We start from the raw sequence: 18951 nt of genomic DNA, 5'->3' as shown, positions 1-18951 counted from the left end.
CAGTTAGGTCCATATATATTTGGACAGAGACTACATTTTTCTAATTTGGGTTCTAGACATTACCACAATGAATTTTAAACAAAATAATTCATATGCAGGTGAAGTTCAGACTTTCAGCTTTCATTTGAGGGTATCAACATTAAAATTGGATGAAGGGTTTAGAAGTTTCAGCTCCTTAACATGTGCCACCCTGTTTTTAAAGGGACCAAAAGTAATTGGACAGATTAAATAATTGTAAATAAAATGTTCATTTCTAGTACTTGGTTGAAAACCCTTTGTTGGCAATGACCGCCTGAAGTCTTGAACTCATGGACATCACCAGGCGCTGTGTTTCCTCCTTTTTGATGCTCTGCCAGGCCTTCACTGCGGTGTTTTTCAGTTGCTGTTTGTTTGTGTTCCTTTCTGTCTGAAGTTTAGTCTTTAACAAGTGAAATGCATGCTCAATTGGGTTGAGATCAGGTGACTGACCTGGCCATTCAAGAATATTCCACTCCTTTGCTTTAATAAACTCCTGGGTTGCTTTGGCTTTATGTTTTGGGTCATTGTCCATCTGTAGTATGAAACAACGACCAATCAGTTTGGCTGCATTTGGCTGGATCTGAGCACACAGTATGGCTCTGAATACCTCAGAATTCATTCGGCTGCTTCTGTCCTGTGTCACATCATCAATAAACACTAGTGACCCAGTGCCACTGGCAGCCATGCATGCCCAAGCCATCACACTGCCTCCGCCGTGTTTTACAGATGATGTGGTATGCTTTGGATCATGAGCTGTACCACACCTTTGCCATATTTTTCTCTTTCCATCATTCTGGTAGAGGTTGATCTTGGTTTCATCTGTCCAAAGAACGTTCTTCCAGAACTCTGCTGGCTTTTTTAGATGTTTTTTTAGCAAAGTCCAGTCTAGCCTTTTGATTCTTGATGCTTATGAGTGGCTTGCACCGTGCAGTGAACCCTCTGTATTTACTTTCATGCAGTCTTCTCTTTATGGTAGATTTGGATATTGATATGCCTACCTACTGTAGAGTGTTGTTCACTTGGTTGGTTGTTGTGAAGGGGTTTCTCTTCACCATGGAGATTATTCTGCGATCATCCACCACTGTTGTCTTCCGGGGGCGCCCAGGTTTTTTTGCATTGATGAGTTCACCAGTGCTTTCTTTCTTCCTCAGGATGTACCAAACTGTAGATTTTGCCACTCCTAATGTTGTAGCAATTTCTCGGATAGGTTTTTTCTGTTTTTGCAGCTTAAGGATGGCTTGTTTCACCTGCATGGAGAGCTCCTTTGACCGATGTTTCCTTCACAGCAAAACCTTCCAAATGCAAGCACCACACCTCAAATCAACTCCAGGCCTTTTATCTGCTTAATTGAGAATGACATAACAAAGGGATTGCCCACACCTGTCCAAGAAATAGCCTTGGAGTCAATTGTCCAATTACTTTTGGTCCCTTTAAAAACATGGTGGCACATGTTAAGGAGCTGAAACTCCTAAACCCTTCATCCAATTTTAATGTAGATACCCTCAAATGAAAGCTGAAAGTCTGAACTTCAACTGCATCTGAATTGTTTTGTTTAAAATTCATGGTAATATCTAGAACCAAAATTAGAAAAATGTTGTCTCTGTCCAAATATATATTGACCTAACTGTACACCTGCATCACATAAACATGCAAGTCCCAGAATGTCTTTAACACTGGTAAGGAGATGCTGGGAGCTGTTGTTACCAGCCATCATCAGACAGTGGGCCATACAGGAACATCCCTTTTGTCTCCACATAGTACAGGTGCCATTATGAGACTATATGCCCAAAGCTTGTTTCTGCAGACTTCCCTTTTCTCCGTATTCAGCAGCACAACCTCACATTGTGCCCTTAAAATTAAAAATATCATTATAAAGGTATCTGCCATGCTACACCCTTGAATAATTGCCTCTCACTGTGCTTTTTGCACAAAATATCCTCCCTACACTGCCCCTCGCCATAATATTCCCCTTCACTGCCCCTCTCCAGAATATTTCCCCACACTGCTCCTCTCCATAATATTCCCCTACACACTACCCCTTTCCATAATATTCCATCACATTGCCCCTCTCTATAATATTCCCTCACATTGCTCCTCTCTATAATATTCCTCCACACTACCCCTCTCTATAATATTCCCCCACACTGCCCCTCTCTATAATGCTCCTCCACACTGCCCCTCGCTATAATATTCCTCCACACTGCCCCTCTCTATAATATTCCTCTACACTGCCCCTCTTCATAATATTCCCCCACACTGCCCCTCTCTATAATATTCCCCCACACTGCCCCTCTCTATAATATTCCTCCACACTGCCCCTCTCTATAATATTCCCCCACACTGCCCCTCTCTATAATATTCCTCCACACTGCCCCTCTCTATAATATTCCTCCACACTGCCCCTCTCTATAATATTCCTCCACACTACCTTTCTCCGTAATGTCCCTCTCATAGTGTCCTTCTCCGTAACATCTCCCATACTGCTTCTCTCCATAATGACATCTCACAAGGCTCCTCTCTGTAATTTCCCCCACACAGCTCCTCTCCATAATGTTACCTCAAACAGCTCCTCTACGTAATATTCCCTCACAGCTCCTCTCCGTAATGTCCACCCGTACAGCTCCTCTATGTAATGTCCCCCCCCACCACAGCTCCTCTGCATAATATTACCCCTCACACGGCTCTTCACCGTAATATCCCTCCACACAGCTGCTTTCTGTAAGATTCCCCCACATCTCTTCTCTGTAATGTCCCCCCACACAGTTCTTCTCCGTAATTCCCCCCACACACATCTTCTCTCCGTAATATTCCCCCCACACACCATGCCCGATACATACAGTTGCTCCTTCACAATCCTTTTCCCCGTTGCCCCATAATGTTGCTCCTTCACAATCCTTTTCCCCGTTGCCCCATAATGTGGCCTCACACTAACATCAACCCCCCTCCTACATTAAGATGTTTAATCTCCAGCTCCTCCTGGAGCTCTTTTCTGGGGTGTCCTTGCCCACTCAGCTCTGCGACGTTGTCAACAGCAGCAGTAGTGTGATGAAGTCACAGTGTGCCGTGATGACCTCATCGCGCTACTGCCGGTCAGGGCAGGAGATGATGAGCTTTGTCCTGCTCTACTCCAGTCCCAGCGCCGAAGTGTGTAATTGTATTTGCGTCTGAAAGCCCCCATTACAGTTGAATATCGGGAGATGAGAACCGGAGTCCATTGGTTCTCTGCGGGCCACACAACATACTTTGACGGTTACATGCGGCCCACAGGCCGTATGTTGCGCAAGCTTGATCTATGAGAGTGGGAATAAATGGGGCTATGCTGCATTATCACACACAACCTGTAGCAACTCTGCTATGCTATTCCGGTTATGAAATATTAGGGCACTATCACATACTTGTGCATGCCATCATGGCTTTCCTTCACAACAGAACTAAGACATCTATGACTGATTCATTTTAAGCACCATGGCAAACCTCTTTGACTTACAATGGGGGTATCCAATTTTCTGTTGGGATTCAAGTCGTTTAGATGACATTTCTATAGTGAACGTAGGTTTCAGTGACGTCTGATTACAAGCTAGCGGTACATTTATTGTTGTGACTCCATATTTTATGTTACTATTTTGCCTATTTTCTTTTAGCTGACTTTAGAAGTTAGCGATGTCCCAGATCTGTCTGCTGGTGTCATTTGCTCCATCGGCAACATTACTCAGGTAGAAGGACAAGTGTCTGGCAATCGGATAGTCTGTATTTCCCCAGCAGCAAAAGATGTTCCCATCATACCTGCAGATCAAGGTGAGAATTTACATTCATTCATTGCATTGCAAGACAGATAGATGTGATGTATTGCTGAGCTTCTCAAAGTATTTATTCCCCATTCTATAGTTTATGGACAAGTAGCTGACGGGGAGCAAGGGGCACAGCTATGGGGGGTTCAGAGGTATCAGTCGTATTTTTTTCACAGTAACTTTTAGGAAAGCTTGCCACACGGAATCAGCAGCTAATTCCCAGAGCGTGATTTAGTGTAAGTCTCCGACACTTGGAAATCACATAACAGAAAAATCCTGCAACTTGGAAGAGGTTTCTTTATGCCTAGGAGCTTATGTGCAGAGGGGAGCCTGTTATTTAGGAAGAGGCTGAGATTATCTTGTTAGGGGACAGGGAAATAAAAGGATTATTTCCCGATGTTAGGAAATAGGCGCAGCGCTTACAGAAATCCCAGGGTGCCCCCATTATACATCAGTTCCTATAGTGTTAGACATTTTGTGTGTCTCCCTGACTGCCTGCACTAGCTTATATGTGTGATGGGGCCAGATCGCTTTTCCTTGTATAGGCCGTATCTCAGAGGTATAAATCGCATTACAGATAAATTCCACTAATCAGTATATTGGCCATATAAATAGTAGTGTTTTTAGTCTGGAAATAAGGATCACAAGGGTGGAAGCCTTCCTGAAAGCCGTCTCCCTGCCACAGAACCACTGCTACTGCCTTACATTTGTTTTTTGATCATGGAGAATCCAGAAATTCTCCATTACCAATTAACGTTACATTTGAGACTGTCTATGAATTTTGGCAAATGGTTGGAACTTTTCTATCAGCGCCTATGAAAAGTGAACTTAAAACTATATTTCTACATACAGTTTATTTTCCTCTAATTGTTGCTATTACTTTTATTTTCTTTTAGACTGGTTTGGAGTGGAGCTTCAGCTAATCTCCAAAGAGACCGGCAAGACCTTTGTGAGCACGGACTTCAAATTCTACAACTGCAGCGGGCACCAACTGTAAGAACTTAGAACAAAAAGGGCTATAAATTCATTTAAAGGGGTATTCCCATCTCAACATCCTATCCCAATGTGTACTAGGTGTAATGATAATAATATTAGCAAATATCTCCAATTAGAAATGTAGTATAGTTTTTCTGATTCACTATGTCTCTTTCCTCATGTGCAGGCATTGCAGGACCTTAGGTATTCATAGACCACTAGCTAACTAACTCACTATATCAGTGGTCGTAACCATGGATACTTAAGGTCCTATTTCATGAAAAAAATCCAGCTATGAAGGATGATAAAATCCTGAAACTTTTATTCCAAACTTGATAAAATACAGAAAACCCGATCGGTAAAACCGGAGGAAAGACTTGCCAAAGGAGCACTGACTTAAGGTCCTGCAATGCCTGCACATGAGGAAAGAGACAAAGCGAATCAGCGTATTTGCTCATCTTATTATTATTACTCCTACTACACATTGGGATAGGATCTGGGAGATGGGAATACCCCTTTAATGGGCAGAGATGGCCATAAAATATTTGCATAAAGTTGCGTTCACACAAGTGTAAAACAGGTACCTGTATTATGGCCGCACACCCCAGCTCAACAAAGGATATAAGACCATAAACTACTACAGTATCATAGATCCACCAGCCATGATCATTAGACCCGTGGTTACGCTGTGATTCGTGTCTGTAAGATATGCCAGTATTATGCTTGTGTAAAATATTGTGACATAATAATATTGCTAGTGCTAATATTGTTACCAGTTGTTTTTTTTACATTTCCCATCCTTTAGCTATCAGTAGTGAATACATGAGAATACTCACTGCTCGCTGTCATCTGCTGCCTCTTCCAGCATTGCTCCGGTCCTCTCCTGTATCATGTGGCCACAGCCCTGTCACACCGCGGACCATTAGTTCTTCTTTTAGACCTCATTTGGACATCCGTGTTGCACATACGTGTTCCATCCTTGCTTTTAACAGATACAGCACGTGTCCATTATAGTTTATGGAGCTGTTCACATATCCATGTTTTTTTCACGGAGACATGTCACGTCCATTTTTCTTTGGTATTACAGATGAAACGTGCCAATAGAAGTCTATGGATCCATGAAAAAACACGTAGAGCGCGCATGGTGCTGTCCATATTTAACATTGCAAAGGATAGGAGAAACGTTATAATTTATTTATTTACCCATCAGTGAAAAGTACTGATAACACTGATGGTAAAACAGACATACGGACCCAAACACTGATGTCACATTGCTCCAAAATACTGATGACACCAGTACCATTTTTATTTGCGTACGTGTTTATACACAGACATGTGAATGAGGCCTAAGTGTAAGCCTATGAGAATGTCGTCCCTGAATCTCACAGATTTACATTGAGAAAGTGACTAGCGGTGTCCACAGTGTCACAGTGTGAACCGGCTGGTCACAGGTGTGATCACATGACCCTGGAGAGGAGCGGAGAAGCGCTGTAAACGGCAGAAGACGGAAATAACTAATTATTTAACGCAGCTACTGAACATACATTTCTGATATCTAACAGATGGGCTAAAAACAGCCGCTGAAGTGGTACTTTAGTATTATTGTACCATATTTACAATAATGTTGTAAAACATTGCCATAAATGAAGAATAAAATGAATTAGCCCAGAGCCATGTTTTCCAAAAAAATCTCCATCTAACTCATGGTTAATATTCTAGCTGGATTTTCACTTAATAATGAGAGACAAAGTTATAAAGAGTTATATGACTCAATGGATAAAGCCCATTTCTCTGTACAAATGAGCAGAATTAATGGATGAAAGAAAAGGATGTTTCCCGCTGGCTAAGCACCCACAAATATATAATTGATCGCGCAAAGATTTAATTACATACCCTGGTAAACTTTGAATAATGACAGCTCAAAAAAGGGGAAAATAAAATTTGTCTGATGCGTAAGAAAATAATAATACGGACTCGACCACGGCGTGCCATGCATAAAGTCATGCGCCCCGTCCGGTGCCGCCCACCGGTGAGTCCGGAGAAAGCTGTAATTTGTAATAATAGGGAATTCAGCCTTCAAAGTCCAAATTGTAATCTTGGGATATCCTTGTTCAGTCTCCCCGGACACACAGTGCTCTGCCACCACTGGGAGGAAGGCTACGATTCCTGCCGGTACCAGGAGGAGTTCAGCGGAGCTTCCTGGCATCCTTGTCTCAATCCGGACAAATGCGTACTAATAAATAGTAATAGCACCAATATATAATATTTAATGCTTCCTACTTCTTTAATGCTTGTTTATTGTGATGTTGACGTTAGTGATGCCACTGCTCCCTTTGCCACGTTGGTGACTTCTTACAAGGATTCCAGAAAACAGTGATTTAATGATTGCAGGTTGGAGGGCAGAGCAGGGAGAGCGACAGTAACATGATGTATGGAAGTCAGGTGTTTAGATCCGCGCCGGTATAAATATTGAGGCTGCACTGAGTGATGGAATTTGCCACAAGTGTGTAACCGGAGATGCTAATAGCAAATATATGTATATTTAATGTATGTCAATGTGATGCAGTGTTTATGCAGCGCAAGTCATATATGGCTTCGGGGAGCCGGCGTTGTTTATTCCCGGCCATGTCCAGTGTATATGCAGAGGAAGCCGCTGTTTATACTAGCTGGCTGCTTCTAGAGATGTCTCAGCTTTTTTATGCCTGCGAACCTCTGCGGCTAGCAAGGAAAAATAAATATTAGACCTTAAAAAGAAAGCAGAGCCCTAAAAGAAGACCAGACGGTGTCCGATCCTGCAATCCGTTCCTTCAGCAGTTCCCCGGGTGGTTTTAATCCGATGTCATTGCTATGCGGAGGTGCCTTTGTCCAGCCAGGCCCTTTGGGTGGGCTTTTTGTATTCTCTATCATCTCCTTGTCCGTCAGCGCATTCGAATGTTTATCACACCAGTCTCTGAAAATAAACCTTCTCGCCATTTGCCTTGTGTATTTCTTGGGTTTTCTATAAATATATATGGAGATGAGTATATGAATGTGCGTATTGGCTGCATGTGGTCATTATTTTTCTGGTTTGTGACATTTTTTTTTCTCTCATTTTTCTCCCCAGCTGCTTGTCCTGTGTGAATAGTGCATTTCGCTGTCACTGGTGCAAGTATCGCAACCTGTGCACCCACGATCCCACCACCTGCTCCTTTCAGGAGGGCCGGGTTAATGTCTCGGAGGTAAGATGAGGGGTTTCTCTTCATCCTGGATAGACATAAGCTGTACAGTATGGGTTTATCCATTCTATTTTTAATGGCCAATATTGGTGAAATTATTTGTCATCTTTGTTGTTTAGGCAGAGCCAAATAAATCGTTGTCCCTACTCTATTAAAGTGGACCATTCACATTCCATACTGTCATATTATGAACTGTATATTGCTGCTGGAATGTATATTATAGCCATTTATAATGCAGCAGCTGCGGACCCCGGATGGCAGACCCACTACGGGTAAGTATTACAAATCGCCTTTCCATATAAAACATGCATTGTCCTGATAATCATTTTGATGGCTACTATCGTTATCACTTTGCAGGCCTGATATAAGTCGCCAATGGCAATGAGCACCACCCCAAATGTAGCTGAGGGTGGGGGAGGGGAGGCTGATTTCACCCCTCGATTTCAAGCAGTGTAATGAGGGGCATAAGGCACCTATCACCTAGGACAATAAGCAGATATATCAGTATAATGAGGAAGGTGATTTGTGCCCCCTCCTAGTTATACTACTCTTAATCAAGGGGTGAAATCAGCGTCCCTCTCTCTGTTGTTAACTTGTAGTAAAGCTCGTTGACATAGGAGACTAAAATGGGGTCATCACACTGTTAAATATTGTGGCTATAAAATGTATCAGAGCAAAGCTTATTGTAGAGGGGAAGTCGATTAATACTTACCCATAGTGAATCTGCTCCTATGACATTCTTCCTCTGCTGGCTGTCCTGATGCCGATGTAGGCCTCCGCTCTCACAACTGTATACTTTCCCAGGCTATGGTGCTGCCTTTTTATGATAGGGCAGAAGCATACAGGGTCGAAAATACACACTTTGAAATAAACCAGTAATTTTGGCACCCTGCATCTTCACAATGGAGAGGAGAAAAGGAACATGATGATCTACATTCCTAGAGCTATTTACAGTACATAACGGAAGAGTTTGCGAAAGGTCTTCTTTAATGCTTTTACAGAGCGTAAGCAGTGATATTACTGGCACTTGGGTTTGGGTAATATTTTTTGAGGAGTCCAGTGGGCGGTCCTACTTAGTGACAACTTTCTCTGTATGCATAATCATGCAGGGAACTCTTGTGAGCTATAGAGTTGGGCTACCTACTGGACTTCCAAATCCAGAATCAGCAGAGATTCAAGGAACAGATGATATTTAATCTTGGTTATCCTTTTTAATCCTTGCTCTATCTGGAATTAACAGCCTACTGGGTGGTCCAACTCAGAGATAAGCGGCACTGTATAAGTAGAACCAGCCACTGATCTGTTAAGCCCAGAATGAGGCGGAATATAATTAATAGTTAGTCTAAGTCTTCTCCTGCTCTTATGATTAGTGATGAGCGAGTAGCATCATTGCTCGGGTCTCCCCAAGCATGCTCGGGTGATCTCCGAGTATGTTGGCGTGCTCGGAGATTTAGTTTCTGTCGCCGCAGCTGCATGATTTACGGCTGCTATACATGAGAGAATTCCATAACAAACAGGCATTCCTCACATGTATTCAGGCTGTCTAGCAGCCGCAAATCATGCAGCTGAGATGATAAAAACTAAATCTCCGAGCACGCCAAAATACTCGGAGATCACCCGAGCAACGAGTATACTCACTCATCACTACTTATGATGTTGTCTGCAGGTCGATTGTGTTTTCAATGAGACGGGGTCCGTACTTGTAAGATATTTATTGTAGTCATGAAACAGACCAGAGCGATTTTTCTATCACAGTGGAAATGGTGATTACTTTGCAGTGCCGGGGTGAGACGGTAGCACCACACGTGGCGCCGGAGATGGCTACAGAAGAGATTTAGAAAGCCGAGCGTATTTGCATAATGCGTGTTTGTTATCCCAGTGATATTGTTATTTAACTTACTAGAGGTTAGTGGCAAAAGCTGTGATGGATTGGTCCATTTCTCTGGGGTTACGCTGCATATGAGCAGCACTCTAGCCGAGTAAGTAATGAAATTTGTTTAACCACGCCGTGTATATATGCGCAACTCTCTCTGGGAGGACGGAGCTGCCGAATGCCAGTTATCACTACTGCTGGGGAGCAGAAACAGGGATAATGCATGTCTTGTAGAGCTGGCGGAAGCAAACCCATCGCTGATTAATGAAGCAAACGCTAAGAAGGTTTATTGCAATATTGATTCATAGACCCGTCTTTTAAAAAATGTACAATATGGGCTCCCTACAGTGCGTAAGCCAGTGAAGTCAATGTGGTTAAAAATGGGAATTAGTCAGTGGACTTTTCATATAGCAGAGCACTCCTTATAGTCTGTTGGTTAAAGGGGATGTCCAGGATTTATCCTTACAGATTGTGTAGTTTATCCCATTCCCTGATCTGGGAATGAAGTGTCACACATTGTGAAATCTTTTGTTCTAGTTTTCGGCACCAAAGATTTTTCACTGCTAGTATTTCTAGATGTTGATAATGATATTTTTGCCGCAGGACTGCCCACAGTTAATACCCACAGAAGAAATCCTGATCCCAGTTGGGGAGGTGAAGCCAATTACTCTGAAGGCAAGAAATCTGCCCCAACCGCAGTCGGGCCAGAGGGGATACGAGTGCGTGTTGAATATACAGGGTGTGTTACACCGGATGCCGGCTCTGCGCTTTAACAGCTCCAGCGTCCAGTGCCAGAACAGTTCGGTAAGTGGTTTGGCTGAAGGACGACAACATGGCGGTCCATCTGCATGCAGTTCTTTGAAGTCACTGACCAAATGATGGCTTGCTACTTACTTTCTAAACAAACGAGGAAAAAGCGGCTTTAATCCACCACTATAGTAAAAGCAGAATAATGTTGTTGTGCTGCCACGATGACCCAAGCTTTTGTAAATTGGGATGCTACTTCGAAAGGATGGAACGCTTTATCTGGCCTTTCCCTGTCGCAGCCTGCGGGGGGTCATTTGGTGGAATAAGACAGCAATCTGACAAAAGGGTTGAAGCAAAAAGCTAATTTACAGCAGGCTGATAAAGCAGAACGGGAAAGTCTTATCTGCCTCTGCGAGTCCCCAGCTCACGCCGACTCGATAGAATTCCTAATACAGTTGCTTCTGGCGGTGCAACAGAAGGTCTGCAGGAGACAGACGCCGAGCCATAGGAGTAAGTAAACGCTTCCTCTGATCAAACAGCCGCAGGGGGCGCTCTTATTGTATAGGTGCAGCACGCCGTACAGCCGCCCATGCTTTTGTCTTCAATTATGTTTGCATGGTCCACATTTTTTATTCTGTCTGCAATTCTGATAACAAATTGAGTGGAGATTAGGCTTTTGCTGTGCTGACTTTATTTTTGTTCTGCCTTGATAATAAATAGGAGCAGATTATATTAAGACACGTTTTTCAGACCCATAACTTGCAAAGGGAGATGGTGCGAATCGATTTGCAAGACCCAGTCCAGCGACCTGGACTGTTATTTGTGACAGCTTCACGAGAACTCTGAGAACCGCCTCTTACCTGCCGGCATCCACAGCTCTTCTTTTTATTAACTTGCTTTACTCTCCTGATTGGTGGGATCCCCCACAATCGGAAAGTGGTGACATATCCTTATAATATGATATCACTTTATGTGATGTGTATAGCCCTTTAAAGTAGCGCCATCAGAATCATTCCCTTTAGCTACAAGACCAATTTAATGATACTGTTTGGCTGCACAAAACGCTTGTCCAGTATTAGTAATGCAATCAAAGCGAAGTAAAAAGAGGTATCACAAAGGGATGACATATACATACCCAGGCAAGAAGCTGCAGGAGTTGCTGGTTTTCCAATGTTTTTAGCTTCCAAGTCTTCATATTTTGTGGCATTGTAACTGATTTCACTTTTTTTTTTTCAGTATTTCTACGAAGGAATGGATATCAGTGACCTAGCAGTGAATTTTTCTGTTGTCTGGAACGGAAATTTTATTATTGACAATCCCCAAGATATCAAAGGTATAAAATAAATCAGAAGAATAGAAAATCTCATTTTCGCGTGTAGCCGTATTGTCTCCTTACATACTTGTTTTGGATTACACAGGCTGGTTTCACACTGATCAACTTTAACCATTGTCTACACCACATTTTGAATGACATATTGGTAACAGCAGGGGCATCCTACTGGATATAGAAACATTTGAGAAATGACACCTTGGTTATAACCTGGCTCGGGTGGTTTGATCAGGTCATAATGAAACTAACATACAAAATAGAGTAGCTTGGGCTGTGACCTTTACATACCCGATTGTATGAACATTAAACCTAGAAATCAATGATAGAATAAATGGGATAATCTTGCCCCCGCTGTTTGCCTGTATGATATTCTGAATGCTCTTGGAAAAGCTTGGCTAAAATCCTTCATTAAGTGTTTATTTCCTTTCCATTTACATGACCATGGAAAAAGTTTAGTTATGGGGGGGGTGACTTAGTGGTCCAGGCCCTTTGAGCAGTGGCAGAAAGATCCTTCTGCACCCAGGTAACGTTCAGGAAGACACAAGTGTATGAGGAACATAGATGAATTTATTATATCTTTTTACAGTTGAGATTACAATATAAGATACAATAGCATCAAATATCTTAAAAAAGATTTAGGGTCCGATTCATCAAGACCGGCATTGCTCACAGTGAGGTGTGCTGAAGTCAGACACTACTGATTCATGAAGAGGCTTAATGAATCAGAAGCACCGGCCAAGTGACTTGCACTTCTGTGTGCACCTCGCCACAAAGCCAACTCCAGTCACTGCTGGAGTAAGATTTGTGGCATAGTGAATACAACTGCTCGTCATGAATTCGACATGCGATGGTTGTCATGCCCCCACCCTGCCCTAGCTCCGCTTACCTAGTCAGAGCTAGGTGAAAATGCCAATAGTCACATGATTTTAGATTGCCAAAATCGGGCTCTTAAAGTTTCTTTATTTAGTGTTCCTAAAAATTACACCCATACACAGAGCTATACAGTGACTAGGTACCTCTTGGCAGGTGTCACACTTGTGAGCCCTATAGCAATATACATTACCCACTGCAATGGGTGGATCAATTAGCAAGGATGAGCTCACTTCACACAATAAAAAATTCATGGAGCGAGGAGTTTAATATTGTATTTTCATGTGAATGGTCATCAGAATATTACCTATTGGTTAAATCAGGTTTTTATGTTGTGTATTTTTTTTTTAATTCTTGTGGCACCGGGCTGCATTTACTCCTCTATACGTATTAGTAATCATTTAATAGTAGATTTCTGATTTTCAGTCCATGGTAAACCGACCATCTGATGTCGGAGCTGCAGCCGATGGCCGCCGGTAAGCGCCATCCTAACCTGCCGCTTGTCCAGGGCATCTCTATGTACCTGCGGCTCCAGCGTTACTTCTCTGTATGAAAGTGATGATAATCATATCAGCCTGCCTTGTACGGCTTTATCATGTTACCATGCTTTACAGTCCAGAACATCTAATTAATTCCCATTTTCAGCATGATACTTCAGAACCAATTACAGGTCGCATTGTATTACCAGACTCGTGACTGGTGGCGTGGCTTCTATTTAGCTGTGTGTCTTTTGTACACAGATTTCATATTGTCTCCAGCAGTGAAATGTTAAAATCCCTGGCGTCATGGCAACCAGTCAGCTATATATTAAAAAATCTCGCCTTTATTAATATTTATAGAAAACGATAAATCTTCCACATCAAAAACGGAGTTAGACAATGCGGAAAACACTTCTCTACCGATATAGAGGTAGAATCCCGGAGACATCTTTATCCTGTGGTGCCCATAATAAAGCCTAGATATTGTCAATTTCTGCTTTTTCTTTTTAATTGAAATTGTGATGTGCGAAGATCTAACCGAGCATTCTTTGTATTGTAGTTCACCTGTACAAGTGCGCGGCTCAGAGGGAAAGCTGCGGCCTGTGCCTGAAAGCCGATCAGAAGTTCGAGTGTGGCTGGTGCAGCGGGGAAGGACGGTGTACCCTGCACCATCACTGTCCCACGGCACAGAACCAGTGGCTAGATTGGTCCAGCCGGAATGTGAAGTGCACCAATCCCCGGATCACCGAGGTCTGTGTGCAGTCAGATTGTAGATGGCACTGTGGGACCGTGACCTTCTAATTACGCCTGTTTCCTTAATCTGCCCCATCTGTCTTATTTCATTATTATTTTTGTAATTGCCTCCCTTCCTGGCCGCTGCCTTTACTCGCTGCTTAACGTCAGTCTCACGCACAGAACATCCACATGGTCACAGCCTTTAATTAAATAAAAAGTGTGAGTGAAGCGCATAGAGTGAATCGATACTCTCAGGAAGGACATTTTCTCCCCTTACAGGGAGGGCCGGGGACACCTAGGTCACCATGAGGGGGGCAGACATTTCCATGAAATGTCAGTCAATAAACTGGCTCATCTACATTACCCTGGAGCCCTGGGTTCCTCTTGTGCGAATTTCACCTTTTAGACCAATTGGCTTTTCTGTCAGTGAGCGAAAGATGCCCAAAGTAAAGGAAATTTGGTTAAATAAAAAATATTAAATACATGAAAAAAATGCAATTTTATTCTTAGACATGGGGTAACAAACATTTGAAGCATAAAGACCATACAGCGTATTTTGCTGCTCTGGTGTAAATCAGTTTCTAAAAAATCTACAGCAGATTAATCGAATGCATTTTCCTCTAATTTTTCATGCGCATAGCCGATCATTCACCAGGCTAACCTATTAAATTAATGTTCTCCCTGTAAAAAAATAATCACTTTACATTTTCATAAAGCCTGTTTAATTCTGACGCTATCTGGCATTAACTGTAATTCCATTTTATCTCCTTGCTGATGGTGGCATCGTAATATGTATAATAAGTGGAACGGTTGGGGGTGCTGTATTAATAGAACGTGGAATACATTCAGCGACAAAGGAGTTTATGGCGGAGAATGTGTTTCCATTAATCTTAAGTACTTGATTAATTAGCTTTCAGTAAAAAAAAGGAAAGTATTGGGATGCAAGTAAAAATGAAACTCCGGCCTGAAGGTGTAAAAAAGTGCCAGGCTCTCGTAGACTTATTTTCGATGTACTGTATGATCGCGCCACTCCTTCTTCGCTCTCATCTCCAGTCATTTGCTTTCAATGCACACAGGGTCACGCATTGCAGAAAGCAAGCTAGTTCTAGAGGAAACCAATGAAGAGCTGGAAGACGTATATAAGAATAGAAATCCTTTGTCTCGGTCAGGCTCCCATGGTCCCACAACCCTTGTGTGCCTGCGAGAGGCGCTAATCACTACAGAATCCCCCGTGGGGTCCTTTATTCTGTGTCACATCCAAAGCCAAAGGTCAACCAGACGCTGGCTATGGAAATGCAGTCCCCGAGACAGGCACCGGGGAGCAGATGTGCCCATTGACAAATCGATTTGCTGAGGAGAGGAAGAGAAGGAGGGGGCCACCTAACATGAATGCTTCTGTCTACGGGATGCCCAGACAACTGCAGTGACCAGTGAAGCAGAACCGATGATTTTAAATCTGCCCAACGTTTCCAGCTGAATCGTAACTTTTCTAAGAAGTGGATGTGGTCGCCCAGGAAACATGAGTGGCAGCGCTGCTTCTCGGCTGGCTGCAATTAATCACACTTTGCTGTGATGTCACAGGCATGGTCCACTGTCCTCTGCTCTTTCTCGCTGCCCCTTTTTGTCACTCCTAACCTTTTCACTGCTGGAGTATGTGTATTCATCTTAGATTTGGGGCCTTGTGTCACTCTTTGTTTTAACTTCTTTATAAACAGGACAATTCAGGGGCCAAACCCCCAATGAAATGACCTTCATACCCAAGATTGTTGTATTTTATAAAGGTGTCAAGAAAATTATATCTTTCATAACCAAGATTGTTGTACACAACAAAGGTGTCAAGAAAATAACCTTCATACCCAAGATCGTGGTACATAAGGAAGGTGTCAAGAAAATAATAACCTTCATACGGAGGATCTTTGTACACTATGATGGTGTCACAAAACTAATAACTTTCATACCCAAGATCATTGTACACAATGAAGGTGTCAAGAAAATAATAACCTTCATACCCAAGATCGTGGTACACAAGGAAGGTGTCAAGAAAATAATAACCTTCATACCCAAGATCGTTGTACACTATGAAGGTGTCAAGAAAAGAACCCTCATACCTAAGATCATTGTACACTATGAAGGAGTCAAGAAATTAATAGCTTTCATATCCAAGATCGGTGTACACTATAAAAGTGTCAAGAAAATAATAACCTTCAGATCCAAGATCGTGTAACACAACAAAGGTGTCAAGAAAATAAATTACAAATAATTCCAGTACGACATCATAAACGCACAACAAACCTGATTGGGGAGCAGGTACTGGGTCCATCCCTAAAAGGTAGACCCTTAACATATAAGAAGCATAGCAAATAAGTGACACTTCCCTCACTTTCTGTCACTGTTTCCTAAATGGTTTAAAGGCCTTTGCTTGAATCTGTTAATATAGTAAAAGAAAATTGGGCAGATGAATGCCCTGCTTGAATTCGTAAATTATGCCTAAGGACTAGCCGAATACATGGAAGCTAGTGCTTCATCCAAATTAAATTTTCACACTTGCTTATACCAAAACACTTCGGGCCCAATTCATCAGTTGCGTTTTTATATAAGTGGCTTTTCTTTTTTGGGCTTTGTGACATTTGTTGACATTTGTTTATGCCAATATGGCTCACATGGCTCATGGATTTTGCGCAACAGCAAAAAAAATTCTCCTAATTTTTGCCTTTTAGCTTTTTTTTTTTTAAGAGCAAAAAGTCGCATGTTCTGCTAAAATGTCTCTAAATTTGTGCCCAAAAAATGCAGGCAGACATAAAATCTCTCATATGGGGGAAGAGGCCGGAGAACATTTTTGAGCAAAAATTGTGCGACTTTTTTAAAAGTTGCAGTTGAATCGCCTGCAAAAACCTGGGAGATGAAAACTTTGCCAATAATGTTAAATGTAAAAAATACAGACAAGCACTTAATATAGACACAAAAAGTCACATGTTAGAAGAAAAGTTTGAAAAAGGCAAAAGAACTCCAAAAATTGGACAAAAAAGAGGCACAAATGCAACAATGACTCGACCCATAGTACGTTATTGTGATATCATTTATATGACATGTATATCTGTATTTGTGAGCGATATGAGTGTTTACAGTGCTTGTGTACATATCTGTTCCTTTATCTGTGTCTATTTCTATAGAAGTAGATAATGCGCATGTTGCCATTACCATAACATGCCCTCCACACAGCAGCTTAAGGCTGTTCTGTCAGAATGAATAATCGGGTCCCTCTCTCTTGTAACAATTAGGCTGTAAATGTGCTCTCTGCTAGGCGGAGAGACTCGGGCTCTAGTGGAGAGGGGCTACATCACAGAGAGCTTATGGCTCCTTCACTAATTTCTGCTGCGCAAAGCCATGTTTGACCCCTTGTGAACCACACAGCTGTACTGCTGGGGTCACACTGGCTGATTGTACAGCGGTTCCTTTTTTTTTTCTGCTCATCGTACTATTCCTTTTTTTCAATTTTTGTTTCCTTATCACTTATATTTTGGAAATGTGTTTTCAACTGTTTTTATTAAAACCATACAGTGGGTACAGAAAATATTCAGTCCCCTTTAAATTTTTCACTCTGTGTTTCATTGTAGCCATTTGGTAAATGCAAAAAAGTTCATTTTTTCTCACTAATGTACACTCTGCACCCCATCTTGACTGAAAAAAAAACAGAAATGTAGAAATTTTTGCAAATTTATTAAAAAAGAAAAACTGAAATATCACATGGTCATAAGTATTCAGACCCTTTGCTCAGTATTGAGTAGAAGAACCCTTTTGAGCTAGTACAGCCATGAGTCTTCTTGGGAATGATGCAACAAGTTTTTCACACGTGGATTTGGGGATCCTCTGCCATTCTTCCTTGCAGATACTCTCCAGTTCCGTCAGGTTGGATGGGGTACCTCTTTCAGTACCACCCCGTGTTTTCGGAGGTCCGCTCTGCGTTGGCTGGAGTCTGAATGAAGGACGCGGCTGGAATCCCTGGGTTACATGGGCGCATATAAAAGATCACTGCTTCTCCATGTATTTCCAGTCTGACAACACTTTACTCACAGGACACAGAATATATCACACAGATACAGAGGGCCGGCCAATAGAAAAGTGGCAGGCCAGACATACATTACAATAGCCACAGGAGGCCGGAGCCTGCCGATTTTTACTGTGGAAATCACAAAGGTGGGGGTGGGCGGACAAAAGGGGAATGCTGATGCATTAGGGATATGCATCTCACATAGAACCTATTATCCATACATATAACTGCACAACATATTCTGGGTGCTGAGTGGTTCTGTAACACGGCTCCCCTTTTCAGCGACGCGATCAGCATACACAGTCTGATCCTCAATGGATCGGTTTGGGGATGACCGAAGTTTATGGGGTTGGTACAAGTTCCGTTTGTCGACTTAGTCCATCGGCGTTACCGTTTTGTTTGCCGAGTCTGTAGTGGATGGTGAAGTCCAGAGGTTGTAGGGCTAAACTCCACCGCAGCAATCTGGCGTTGTCTCCAGAGACCCGATTAAGCCAGACTAGGGGATTATGGTCCGTTAGGAGGGAAAACTGTCGTCCATACAAATATGATTGCAACTTTTTGAGTGCCCATACTACCGCCAGGCACTCCTTCTCGATGGCCGCATAGCTTACTTCACGGGGCAGTAGTTTCCGACTCAGGTAAGCTACCGGGTGTTCTTGGCCGTCCGGCCCGACTTGGCTCAGTACTGCCCCCAATCCAAACGTAGAAGCATCTGTATGAACAAGGAAACGTTTAGTTGGATCGGGTGCGGCCAATAGAGGGGTATCGGTGAGGGCGTCCTTTAGTTGGCAGAAGGCTTCATCACACTCTGAGGTCCAGGTTACCTGGCGGGGTTGGTTCTTATGGGTCAAATCAGTGAGGGGCTTGGCTACG

The 18951-nt window shown here is 42.6% G+C and overlaps 1 protein-coding gene across 3 annotated transcripts in view; it reads left to right on the top strand.

Annotated features, from left to right (window-relative positions):
• The window catches only part of PLXNA2 (plexin A2), a 389564-nt gene that overhangs the window by 276356 nt on the left and 94257 nt on the right, over nt 1–18951 (top strand). For all 3 annotated transcript variants that reach the window (XM_073587292.1, XM_073587293.1, XM_073587295.1), the window contains exons 7-12: nt 3660–3813; nt 4703–4799; nt 7885–7999; nt 10473–10673; nt 11853–11949; nt 13855–14045. In XM_073587292.1, the coding sequence (XP_073443393.1) occupies nt 3660–3813; nt 4703–4799; nt 7885–7999; nt 10473–10673; nt 11853–11949; nt 13855–14045 (855 nt within the window). The remainder of the gene's footprint in view (nt 1–3659; nt 3814–4702; nt 4800–7884; nt 8000–10472; nt 10674–11852; nt 11950–13854; nt 14046–18951) is intronic.

This window comes from Dendrobates tinctorius, unplaced genomic scaffold (assembly GCF_039654945.1).
Source record: "Dendrobates tinctorius isolate UK_male_01 unplaced genomic scaffold, ASM3965494v1 ptg000098l, whole genome shotgun sequence".
NCBI classification, from domain to species: Eukaryota; Metazoa; Chordata; class Amphibia; order Anura; family Dendrobatidae; genus Dendrobates; species Dendrobates tinctorius.
This window is presented reverse-complemented; position numbering and strand designations above follow the sequence as displayed.